The sequence below is a fragment of the Stegodyphus dumicola genome, chromosome 1, assembly GCF_044657685.1.
Source record: "Stegodyphus dumicola isolate Sdum_Otavi_A_Nest chromosome 1, ASM4465768v1".
Taxonomy (NCBI): domain Eukaryota; kingdom Metazoa; phylum Arthropoda; class Arachnida; order Araneae; family Eresidae; genus Stegodyphus; species Stegodyphus dumicola.
In genome coordinates this window covers 75,125,979-75,139,372 of record NC_140768.1, presented here as the reverse complement: position 1 = coordinate 75,139,372, position 13,394 = coordinate 75,125,979, and the positions used below count along the sequence as shown (strand labels likewise).

General features: G+C 34.4%; 1 protein-coding gene across 2 annotated transcripts in view; it reads left to right on the top strand.

Annotated features, from left to right (window-relative positions):
- xmas (RRM_XMAS2 and SAC3_GANP domain-containing protein xmas) overlaps positions 1-13,394 on the top strand; it is a 163,455-nt gene that overhangs the window by 108,580 nt on the left and 41,481 nt on the right. For both annotated transcript variants that reach the window (XM_085816331.1, XM_085816332.1), the window contains exon 20: positions 4,802-4,957. In XM_085816331.1, the coding sequence (XP_085672457.1) occupies positions 4,802-4,957 (156 nt within the window). The remainder of the gene's footprint in view (positions 1-4,801; positions 4,958-13,394) is intronic.

The following is a 13,394-nucleotide window of genomic DNA, read 5'->3' as shown; positions in this document are numbered from 1 at the left end:
TGCTTACATTTCCATAATTACACCAGTGAATCTTGAATTTCATATTGTGTTAAATAAAACCACTTCGTTTCTTCTAACTACTTTATGAATCAAATGTATTTACAAGTATATTACAGAGTGGTTTGAGTTACATAATAACTGTTTTATAAAACACCTCTGTATGTGACCACACTCAACCACTCTCTTCACTCTCTCAACTCTCTCTGGCGAAAACTATTAATTAGCTAAACATACAAACCTCTATATCTTTTTTCTACATCCCTCCCCACCTGTACTCTTTAATAAGAGTACACAAACTTACTTACATAACAATATTAACATTAATTAATAATGGTTTAATACTAAATAGTACAATGCATATAAATGATTAATCTATACTAATATAAATCAAAACAAAATGAACATTGAGTAATAGTATAATAATAAAACTCTAATAATATCAAAAGTTCTAAATTAAATTTCGAAAAGATATAACATCTGGATCAATCTTTTGAATTGTTCTTTTCGGGTGCAAACGAGGCATGCTTGAACATGTCCATCTCGTTCTTTAATTACAATTTCAATCACTTCCATGTCCCAAAGTAGTTTGGATTGTTTTGGTCTTTCTACTAACACAATGTGTCCAGTCTTAAGGTTCCGCTCAGTTGTAGGATTAGCAAAGATATGCACATTTCTAAGATGGAGTAAATATTGCTCTTTCCATTTGATCCATATTAATTTTAAGAGCCTAGATTGGTTTTGTATAAAGACTATCTATGTATAAAGACTATCTATCATATGTACCTGTTTTGTAGTTTTTTTTTTTATGTAATTATCCTGGTAGCTTTTTAAATCAATATCATAAATTATGTGTGTAATTATCTGTATTTTGAACTGTAAAATGTTCATTGATTATGGTTTGAATAGTGATTTTTTAATATGTAATTTTTAGAAATACGAAAATGTTAATAGTGACCATGTAAATTTAGAATGGCTCAAAAGTATATATAAGTTTTTGTAACTAATTGCTCACCCTTAGAAGTTAAGATGAGTTATTATCTTTTCTTAATCCTTACTGTGGACGTAAGATATGCAGTAGAAGTCTGATAATTCGGCACGTTTGGGACCCCCTCGGTGCCGGACTACCGAAAATTCCGGTCTATTGGGCTGTAATTATAAGAACAATTAGGTTAATAATTAAACTAAAAATACAGTATGCAAATACATACAACAAAGTTTATTTTACATTTCATATAATTTTCTCAAACTCGTCTTTGTATTTTTCTGCAGAGTTTTGGTTTGCTGAAAGGGTTTCTCCAGTTACATCAAGTCTTCGAATTCCATGCCGAAACTTAAAAGTTTCTGAGCCAACCATCAGAATAATTACATTCACTTTCAGCAACTCTAAATCTTGGCCGAATTTCTTTGCCTTTTCAATAATCATTGGCCCTGTTACCGGCTTTCCTTCAGAACGTACTGTACTAAACCATTTGAACAATACACTATCTAGCTGTTCCAGTTTTGTTTTTTTTAATGTTTGTCTAGAAGCCAATTTTTCAGTTGTTACCGATTGAGAAGCAAACTTCATTAGTTCATCTTTTTGTTTTTTAATGTCATAAATAGTTGATGAGCCAATATTAAACTCATTCATTAAAACATTTCTATTCTCGCCTTTTTCTAGCCGTTTGATGATTTCTAGTTTCTGATTGAGAGTCAGTGTTACGTGTTTTTGTTTCTCTCCTTTTGAACTCGAAGGCTTAGGTTTTGAAAACATGGTCACTGTACAGTTAGAATGAAAATCACTTTTTTTATAAACAGTTTCAAAAGTTACGTTTACTGCGATGTGAAGGGACACAAAACAACAACGCACAAAAAAAATGGCAAAGACGCTTCGTGATTGATTAATGGAGCTGCACTGCACCTGAATTTGTTGTGACAGCTGAGACTAGCTGGCCGCTAATTGTTTCCGAACAATACCGAGCGCTTCCGGATGATCTCGAACTACCCCGAAAACTTCCGAATAGCTCTCGAGCGGTTTTATTTGCTTTAAAGACACACTTTTGGAGAAAACCAAAATTTTCACAATTTTCCGGAGCGATGCCGGACTGTTGGATGCCGGACTAATGGACTTCTACTGTAACACGAAAATGTAAAAATTAATATAAAACTATTCTTTAGAAGATTTAGGAAATTTAGAAGTTTATATTAAAATAATATAAAATAATTTACCACCTCTCCTGCTTTAGAGGCTTATTGGAACTTTATATGAAATACTCTGTATAAACGGGATTATAACTTCAGTAATTCTACACTGAACTTATGGCACTAACTGTGTTAGACAAAAAACATTTAACTTTCAGTACATTATTGTCTTGCCAATGGCAGGTGTTTATCATTTGTGATCATCATCTCTCTCTCTTAACAAGCAGCAGCAGTGGCAACAACCAAGCTTCTGTTACAAATCAAGCTGATTTATGATTTTGCTTCTCATTTTAATCTATGCTGCATATTATAAAGTTTGCATAAACCTTTCGACTGAACGAGTATGTGATGAAACAAGGCATGAAAAAAGCATAATAATCTAATAAAACTAATTGTTAGCAAAACTTAAACATCGCTAATCTTCTTTAAAATATGCACGACTATTATAAGTCTAAAATATAAATAATATAAATATAAGTTTTGGAGGAATTTTGCAATTTAATGTTGATTTCCTGATAAATTTTTAATGTTGATTTCCTGATAAATTTTTAATGTTGATTTCCTGATAAATAAAGAGACTTTAATTAGCTTCCTCCTAATTAAAGTCTCTTTGTGTGACACCTTGTTAAAAAATTTCAAAAAATGCTTGGGAAAGTTAAGTGTATCACATCCTGGCAGTAAAAAACTGTAAAGGTGTGAGCTGGCGAGTTTCTTCACCCAGCTCGTTGCTCTCATATTTTATAGGCCTATTGTTTAACACATGCTCGAGTTTAGTTAATATTGTAGAGAGCTCTTTGAAAGTCAGTAATGCTCTCCCTAAGATTTTCTTCAGAGGTTCCTTGATGCTTCTCATCAAACATTCCCAGAACCTTCCCCACCATGGCGCACGCTGAGGTATGAATTTCCATGTTATTCCTTCAGGTGTCAAAAAAATCTCTTACACTTGGCTTTACGTGATTCTTTTAAATCCCTTAATTATTTCACATGTGCTGCAAAAATTCCTTGCATTATCTGAATAAATCACTTTCCAGCTCCCTCTTCTTGCTAAAAAACATCGTAATGAAAAAATGAAACTTTTTGCTGACATATCTGAAACTACTTCAATATGTATAGCACGAGTGACAGCGCATGTAAATAAGGCTATGTATAATTTTTTTGTGGATATCTGCCTTTTCTTTAATAGTAACCGCTCCAGTTAAGTCAATACCTACTACTGTGAAAGGATTACTTTGGACTACACAATCTCTTGGTAACTGACCCGTTAATAACTGTTTGGCTGGCTTTACTGCGAACTTTTTACGCACCAGGAAAGCGTTAATAACTTTCTTTTACTACTTGTCTTCTTTTAGATATCCAAAGTTTATTCCTGACTTAGACAATGTTGCCATAACTCCTGAATGGAATACTTTTATGTGTTCACTAAATATCACTAGTTCGGCGAACTTCGACTTTTGCAGTATAATAGGATGTTTTTAGTCATCTATTAATTCTGCTTGTTCCAAATGACATCTGACATTCAAAATAACTCTACTGTCCAGATATGGTGCTAAACTGTAAAGCTTCGAATCTGGTGTTATTTGATTATTCCCCTCTAATTGTTGAATATCCAAAGAAAAATTCTCTCTCTGTGTTTATTTTATCCAGTACTCCTCAGCTTCTTGGATTTCCAATACTGTAAGAGGACTTTCTTCACAGGTACGTTTTCTTAGCTTGGCGACAAACCGCCTTACTTACCCAAGCTGTAATCTCAACAATTTTTCCAGACTGCTGAATTTGGTAATGTTTAACACGGTTTCTCCATCTGAAACAGTCACCTGAACATAAGTGCTTAAACATTCCAAATTTTGAGTATCAGTTTCTACTTTAAACTTCTGCTCAGGCCATTGATCTTCAAAATCTTTCAACCATGATAGCCATGCTGTTACTTGTTAGCCTTCACCCACGCATTTGCTGTTTCACCACGAGTTAACTTATCTACTGTCTGACATTGAAAAAGTCTTTAATATAATTTAAAGTAACAACAAAACTGTCACATCCTTTGTGAACTCAACACCACATGAATTCACTCAAACAAGTCTAAGTTGGTGCATAATGTCTTTTATTGCACTATTTTCACAAACGTTACAGTCTTTTTAATGTTTTAATTATGCACAATAGTATAATCAGTGCCATAAAAAAACTCCACTGTTTCTTATTCTGTAGAAGGCTGGTCCCAAAATTTAATCCTTTTTCAAAACACAAGAGAAAAAAAAAAAAAATGAAAATTAACTTCCTTGCAAAACTTAGCGTAGTTTACTGAAGATCAGTGTTTCATAAAACCAAAACTAAGTTCTCGTAAGTGTGTGTGTATCATGGCACATTTATCCATTATTCATGATAAATTGCACTGTATGGTGACATTGTTTATAATGGTTGATGGCAAAATGCATAAATACCCTTATTGTAATTTATAAATTAATCAGTGCTAGTTAAAATGTGACACTTTGTGTAGAATATGACTTACAGTATAAATAAATAATTGGATTTGTATTCAAATATTTGTGGGCATTTATTATTCTGTGAAGATTCTTAAAATTTGTAGAAAATTGCAAATGAAGTGTAAAATGATTGAATTTTTTAGATTGTTTCTGTTGTGAATTGGTTAACTGAAAATCTAGAAAACCTGCCACCTATTGACAATTGCTGTGTACAATATTATTTAGAAGATTCTTATGCTTTAGCCTTCAATTCTGTATGTTGGAAACTTTCTTTGGAGGAATATGAATCACTAAAATTGGTGAGTATCTCAATTAGTAGATATGTTTGTGGTGGGAAAACAAGGAGGGCAGGGTAGCCACGCTACCTGGGACCCCAAAAAAAGTCAGGGAATTCGAAAATTGACCAAAAAATTCAGGGAAAAGTCAGGGAATTTAAATATATTAGTCAAAATCTGGAAAAGTGAGGGAATTTCATACTTCTATTTCCCCCCAAAAAAGCGAGTTTTGTGCCAACGTTGGAAGCGATCACTTTCTTGGCGACTTATGTATCGCATGAGCATCATTTGGCCAGCTGGCATAGAACCAGTTTTCGCAGCTCCAATCAGATTTTTTTTTTAGAAAGGCAAAGTAAGTTTCCAGTAACCTCGAGTATCGAGAGACTCCCGTGCGCATATGCAGTGCATGCTGAAGTAAGGAGAATACATATTCTCATATAAAATAAAATCGATTTAATCCTACTATAGAGTACAATGGAGGTTAGAATAGCCTACATGTACGGTATACACGGGATTTGGAGATATGATGATGAGTAGTAAATGAGTCATTTTTTGTGTTGGCGACAACTTTCAAAATCGTGCCAAGGCCATAGCATATACTAGGATTTTACCGCAAAATCTTTTTACCCCCTCCTCCCATTTTTTTAATAAATGCCTTATTTGTCATTTTGCAGTAAAATAAAAAAATAGTGATCAGTCATCTAGGCTAACCATTTAATGTAACTATACTCGCCAAAATATCGTTGATTATTTTAATTCAATTTTTAAATAATTATTTTTATTTTAATGTTATTTGTGTCATTTAATGTTGCTTCTTCTCTCTAAATTTATTTATTATTTATTAGTAAATAATATTTCAAATTTCAGGAAATTTTCTCTTGCATAATACTGAAATTAATTCTAGCAGTGTGATGACATACCATCACGAAATTTAATGCACATATTTTTTTGCTTATGTATGCTACTAAATAAATATAAAATACCTGAATTTATTTTAAAATATCATTAAATGGATTTTTCTTTCGTTTAGTTGCAAAATGTCTGCAAAAAAAGACATTTTTTAATCTAGATTAGGCAGATTCTAATCTCAATCTTCAGTGGAGAAAATAACTATTATAGTTATGATAGTAATGCTTTGAGGATTATATATTATAAGTCATATGTAATTGGCAAATTTTTGTGTTTTCAAGTGGTACCATAATTAATTTCTCTCGTAGCACAGCCAATGTGCATTAGGCAGATAGACTGGAATTTTCTTAAAACACACCTGGTAAAACCTGGAAAAGTCAGGGAATTTCATTTTTCTGTTTGAGTGGCAACCCTGGGAGGGATTATAATGATTTTGTAGAAAAAAATTTATGCAAAATGTCCCCCTTCTCTCTTGATTTTTCTGGATATGAATGTTAAAAATCTGAAACTTTCAGAAAGGAGAGTAATGATTTTTCACTATTTTTGTCTTGAAAACTGACCATTAATTGTGAATTTACTAATAAATAATAGCTTTTTTATTGCTTAAAAAAATTCTAATTTTCTGAATAATTTTTATCTTTTCAAGCTCTGACCTTATGGTTCTTCATTACTTTTAATACTTGACATGATTTTACTTCTTCTACCTTAGAACAAACTTTTTTGCATATATATTTGCTTACATTTTTCAGCCAAGCTTTTAATCATATTGCTTATTGCATGTTTTGGGTGCCATGAGTGTAATGCCATGTGATATTTTTGTATTTTATATATATGTTAAATTGGAGAGATCTGTAAACATTGAAAAATTGTCTAATAGTCTTAAAAATTTCAATGCACATCGCTCTCTAAGTAGATATGCAAATAATAGAAAATGCCTTGCCAGCGAATGTACAGAGTGGGTGTTTGTGTTATTAAATAAGAATGCTCTGGTGGTCCATCTGATGATAGTACAATGAAGTGAGTTCAACAGAGATCCCGCTACTGTCTTTAGGAATGTTGCTTGATCATTCCTATAAAATATCTAGCATGAGTATTGGAGCAATGAAGATGTAGCTGATGTTTCCATTGACATTCATAACTATCATGATGGCAACTTCAGACTTAGAAAGATATCTTCTGAGGGAAATCATGAATTAATGAGAGTTGTTATAACCATATTAACAGTTTTGCTGCCTAATATTCAGAACCACTTAAAACATGCTTTCATTTTTAAAAAAGAATAGTAGGAATTGAATTCATTGTTGACATTTTTTGCGATATCTACCATTAATGCTCAACCATCAATAGCTGTGCATGTGGCTATGAAGCCTGGAGTGTGTTGAATGGGCTATGTTGTGTTCAACATTCAGTCACAATTTTTACTTTGTTCAGACTTGTGTGTAGAGAGGCCTAGCCTATGTTGTTCACATCACTGTGAAGCATCATAACTCATCATATCTGCCATTTAGGAGCACTATTCCTACAGTATTAAGCCATATTTAGTCATCCTTTACAGCATTTTGACTCTGTTGTAATATATGGCTCTGTTAAATTCTTCTTTTATTGTCAGTATTGTCGTATTTGTTAAGAAGCATCTTTCAACAAAATAGTGTGTTATCTGCATATGGCAGACATTCCCAATGGATGTCTGCTTAATGTTCAGAGCCCTGCAGGATATCCAATTCATCTTTCCTTATATGAACATGCACATGACATGTCAAAATGCTGTTTACAATCATCGTGCATGATGCCTGAACTTGTTGAGGAAATACAGAATACCTGAAAAAAAATTCTTCAGAACAGCATTTAGTTTTTGGGGGTTATAGAATAGAATGGAATTTTTTTTTTTTTTTCCGACATTTTGTATTAATATATGATAGTTCTGGAATAGTTTAATCAGTAAATCGAGAGATTGTTATCTAATTTTATGTTATTTAATTTTTTTTTTATTTCTTCAATACTTATATCTAGTTCCATCATGATCGCACAGTTTTTTAGGTGCGTGGATTTATATATGTTATGTATGTATACATACTACTCTTTCCTTTGCCGACGGGATAGCCGGTCTGCTTAGGAAAGGTGCTTTTCAGCCTGTATAGTTCCTATCCATGGCTAAAAATCATTTCTTAGTGCCTTGAATCAAGTTCCTCAGTCTGTCTTTTCAAGAGAAAACAAGTGATGGACTTAAGAAAAATAAAATAATAAATGAAGAGGAGCTGGTGAACTAACTTGAAGACTTAGGAAAACATGCACAAGATAAGAAGATAATGTGAATATAGTTCTATGCAAGTGCCGAAAATTTTAAAGGCAACATGCCATGCAGCCATGGCACTATGGCGAGAATTATATCATGGCTTCGACTTGTTCGAAATCAGAAGTGAAATGTTAGTGCATTCCTTAATACGCTTAACAGCATATAGGTTACTGAAAATGTTTCTATCCCAAACGTAGCAAGTAGTGTTTATTAGCTGGCTTCCAAAGGTGAAATCTTGCTGTTCATTACATCTTCGATTGCCCGGTAATGATCTGAGTCCCCAGCTGTTCTGAAGATGCATTGTTCACTGTCATGAAGTCTGAAGTGGTTTAAATAAGTCAAATAAGGGCTATGTCCAGTGAGGAATTGTGTTAACTCCACTGTTCCACTCTAGAATTCCCTGCCGACTCTAGGGATGTATTTGTACTCTCTTCTTGTGGAGTCCTCATTCCAGCTAGTCAGCCATTGTATAGTCAAATTGTCAAGTCAGCCAAATTGAGTTGACAATTTGTTGTGGACTTCATATGCGAGCTTGGGACTTGCATGTAGAGGGTTCTTGTGTTTGGGTTTATCGTTGCTTGTTTTGTTATTTCATCGGCATTCATTCATTCATTCATTCATTCGTTACCCAAAAACTCCAGTACATGCACAAACCCATTTATGTTTTGATCTCTTTTCTTCAGCAAGGAAAGCAGTAGTCTCTGAACCTCTTTCACTATTTAGATTTTGCATCGTTGACCTTGGATGGCCGATGGCCTGGAGGCTGAGTCACTATATATTATTAAGGGCTATTCTGTTTCAATGTTGAATTGTATAGCTGCTGTAAGAGCAACTAGCTCAGATTGAAAGACTGAGTTGTTGGGACTTAGCCTTTGGATTACATTGTTCCCTAGTATTTCACAGAAACCACAGCCAGTACCTTGCTCTTCTTTGAAGCCATATGTGTACAAAGCAGGATTTTTCAGTGATGGAGAAGGTTTCAGTTCAATTTCAATACTAAATTCTGTTGGTTACCAGGATGTTGATGTGATATTTGATTCATAGTCAGTGTGAAAATGACAGTTTCACAGTGTTGTGTTGCATTTTAATCTCTGTGTCTGAACAACTGCACATTCTCTTTGTATCATGAGATGAAATAAGGCCAGCCAAGCTAGCACATTCAGGGCATTATTGGGTGATATGCAGTATTCCTAACAGATGCTTAGTAAAAATGGTCATTGCATCGATCTAAGTTGATTTATCATATGCAAGCCGAACGTGAAGGCCCTGTACAATGCTACTCTTTCTGCTACTACAGAATGCCAAATCTTAAGCATTTGTAAGGATACCTCCCATTGAGGGGGGGGGCTGTTGTTCTGAGCATTGAATTTGATAATTTATGCAGTCTTTCTTTAATGTAGGAAATGTGCTGGTGCCTGGTGAGTCTGTCATCTATAATTACACCTAAATATCTTAGGTGTTGAACAGTTTTAATGTTATTCCCGCCTATTTTAATTCCTGAGATGCGATTATATCTTCTTCCATGGTTTATCATCAGTCCCTGCGTTTTAGCCACTGAAATTGTGAGTTTGTGATTTTCTGCCTGGTTGACAAAGTTATCCAGTGCGTATTGGGCACACATTTCATAGTCTTGTGTGTTGTGACCTATGGCTATCAGCAAGAAATCATCCGTGTAGGCAAGTATTTCGATGTCATTGTTGTCGTTAAAGAGCTTGAGAGCAGAATCAGCTACGAGGTTCCAAAGAAATGGTCCTAGACATGATCCTTGTGGACAGCCTCTATTAATGTTTGATGAGTAGACTCCTTCGTCTGTTGTGGCCTGAACATACTTGGCACTTAGGTAAGTGTAAACTAAATCATAGAGTGCTTTTGGGCATTCCGTGTCCTTCATTCTGTCTAGAACATCATGCCACCACAATGAGTTGAAGGTACCCTGAATATCAATGAAATTATCAATGAGTGCATTTTTTTCTCTTATATTGAGCATGATTGTGCTAAGAAAGTGATTTAAAGCATGGTCAACAGATTTTCTGTAATAAAACCATACTGGCGGCTGTTTAGTAGTCTTCGTCTTGCTATGTGATGCTGTTGCCTCTGAAGTATGATTTTTACTAGCACTTTACTGAGTGCGGGTAATAAACAGATTGGCCTGTATGGTGATGCTATGTTGGGGTCTTTCTGCCCTTTTAAAAAAGGACTATTTCTGCAATCTTTGTGCAGGCAGGAAAATGTCTCACCCTCCAGCATGCCGTAATATAGGTGAATAAAAGTGCAGGATGAGTATTAAATATTGCCTAAATGATACTATAATCTATGCCATCTGGCCTAGGGACTTTATTAGTATTCAGAGCTTTGATAACACTGCTAAGTTCCTTGTCTGTCGGAAATGTCTCTGAATCTGGTAAATTGGGTTGAAAATGTTGGAAGACATTAAGTCTAATTTCTTTTTGTGCCGGAGTGTGTTCAACTACGGTGTCTTGTTTGAAAATGCTGTTAAGGATATGGGCAGTAACTCTCATGGTGGAGTTTGTGCCATTTTGAATGGTAGCGGCCAGGCTGGTTGGCTTGAACACTTTGTCAGTGTACATACATAGGTTATTAAAATTGCAACACCTTGAATAAGGTAGCAGGAACTTTGCATAATAGGTAGAGCATGGTAGGACATGAAAATGATTAGCTGTGCAACATGTATGCAAAAATGGACTGGACAGTAATAGTTTCAAATGTTGCTTATTGATTTCTTTCCATTCTGTTTTCAATGCAGTCTTTGATTTCCATGCACAAATGCTCTTTAAAATGGCTTCATTAAAGATATGTCAGGTGTCTGGAGATATGCAGTCATTTTTGCAGGAATCCTTATTTGATCAGGTCTTCCTTCTACGAGGAAGTTGTTGCTACTTCTGTGCACTAAGCTCTTTCAGTCTCAGAAACATAAATACCAGAAACGTGTTTGATTTCCTCTTTCTTGCCTATAGGGATCAGAGGGTTTCTTTCTTCCTTAGTCATTGCCCATCTAGATGAAGCTCGCCATCTTCCTGAGCTTTTCTATAAAATCTGAACTATGTTGTGACTTTCTTTCTATGAAAATAAATTTCCGAAATACAAATAATATGTGCATTTTTGTAACCAGTTGATGGAATATTGCAGAGGCACCCCTCTAATCAATGGTAGTTTGAGACCCTTGATCCATAAGCACAGCAGTTTCATCCATAGCAAACATGTTCGAGAGTTAGTACTTGGAGGAGTTTGTGCCATCAACGAAACACTTGAAGTGTAAGCTTAATCACTTCAGTATCTTCCCATTTGAGCAGAGTTATTGATCTTGTTAGAAACAGTTTATATCCTGAAAGAAACAATCCACTTACTGTTGCTTTGAATTCGACAATATGTCTAGCTGTGATGCCATTGCAAGGGCAAATACTACAATATCAGCTCTACGAACAGCCAAGTACTTCACTCTTCTTTCCACAATCCATTTACAGTTGACCTTTTCCAGTTCAGGAAATAATGGTTATCGATCTGGTCAACATTTATGCTTTTTGGCATGTACTCTGATTTCTATTTTTGGACCATTCACAGATCCAATTTCTCTTTGTGAAAAGCTGTAAGATTTTTTTTATCCCTGGAATCTTCCACAATTTTCTCGTTTTCAATGGAATAGCTCTTTCTCTTTGCACTCATTTTCTCTGAGCTTCAAAACTTATCTTTTAAATTTAGTATTAAATAAAGTGATAAATATCAATTGCTTTTGCAGCATATTGAATTCTGAACATTCTAATTTGTTGCAAATGCACATGTGTCTTGCATCTGCACTGATCATTGCCGGTAAAGCACCTGTCTGGCTGACGATCATAATAAGGCCTTTTTAGGGGTAGAATTTTATTAGAAGTACTTTGAAAAATCATGCTAGAGCTTACTTTTTTATTAGGTGTTATTTTCAGGGAAACACGGCATACATGAAATGATTATTACGTATTTTCAGACACATCCTGCTTTAACATGTTGCATCATGATGAATGTATGCATGTATGGCACTATTATGAGAAGTGCTTGCGCTTGCTGGAATTACTTTATGCATCATTACACCAACCCAGAGCAGCAATCATAATTCATGGTTTGGGAAGGAAATTGGATATGACTTCCATTTGGTTGTGGTACACTTATCTGGCTTTCCGACCCAGTCACAATTACGTTACAAATGAATTAAGGCCTGTACTTGTTCTAAAGAAAGTTTTTCAGAGCAATTTATGATTGTTGCTAGTTTTTGATATAACGGCAAATAAAAATTAAAAAGAGTACTAAAAACTGTTAAGGTCAACTCCACATATTATCAGGGACATATTTTATACCCAATTTTCAAATATGAAATATCTTCTGTTTAACCACAGTACCATTAATAAGTAGAACTGCATCAAGACAAAATAAGCACCAGCACATCAATATCCACTGTTCTATTCCCGGGAAAAATGAAGAAAGATGTCAAAAAGCATGTCAAGGCCATGACCTTTACTCATATCCCTACTAAATCTCCTGATATATTATCCACAGACTTTTGTTCTTCTGGATTTTTAAAAAGTGGAGTGTTCAAATGTAGAACTACAACCCTCCTTGGACTCTGTAAAGCCGTTCAAGAGGAATGGGATAAAATATTTCTTCCATTACTAGAAAAGGCTTTATTTTCTTGGAAATTATGGTGTAGAAAAATAGTGAAGAATAAGGGTTATGAAATGGAACATTTGAAACAAGAATTTTAGGTAAAACATTTCTGTAAATACAATATAAAATCATCTAAACAATGTGCGAACAGCCTTAGTAGTATGCAAAAGTATTGAATGCACGTAGGCAAAGTATACATGCCCCCCCGGGGGGGGGAACTAAAAGAAAAAAGTTTTTTTTTCTGTAGTTCAGAGGTCTTTATTTTAGATCATTCAAGATATTGGACATCTGGATTTCAGATTTTATACTGTACTCAGGGTTCGTACGGTCCTTAAGAGTCCTTAAAAGTCCTTAAATTTTTTAAATCGATTTTTGGTCCTTAAAAGTCCTTAATTTTGGCCAAAATCAGTAGAAGGTCCTTAATTTTAATCATCTGAAATTTCTCTCTGCCATTTTGAGTGTGAATTAGCATTTTGGAGAAATATTTTTGGCAATTCACTGACATATATGGTTATCTTTTAAATGGGTTCATGGGTTATAATTTGTTTCTATTTCTAACATAAATGATGGGCCACTCAAATTTCTAAGCAAGAAGTGAAACAT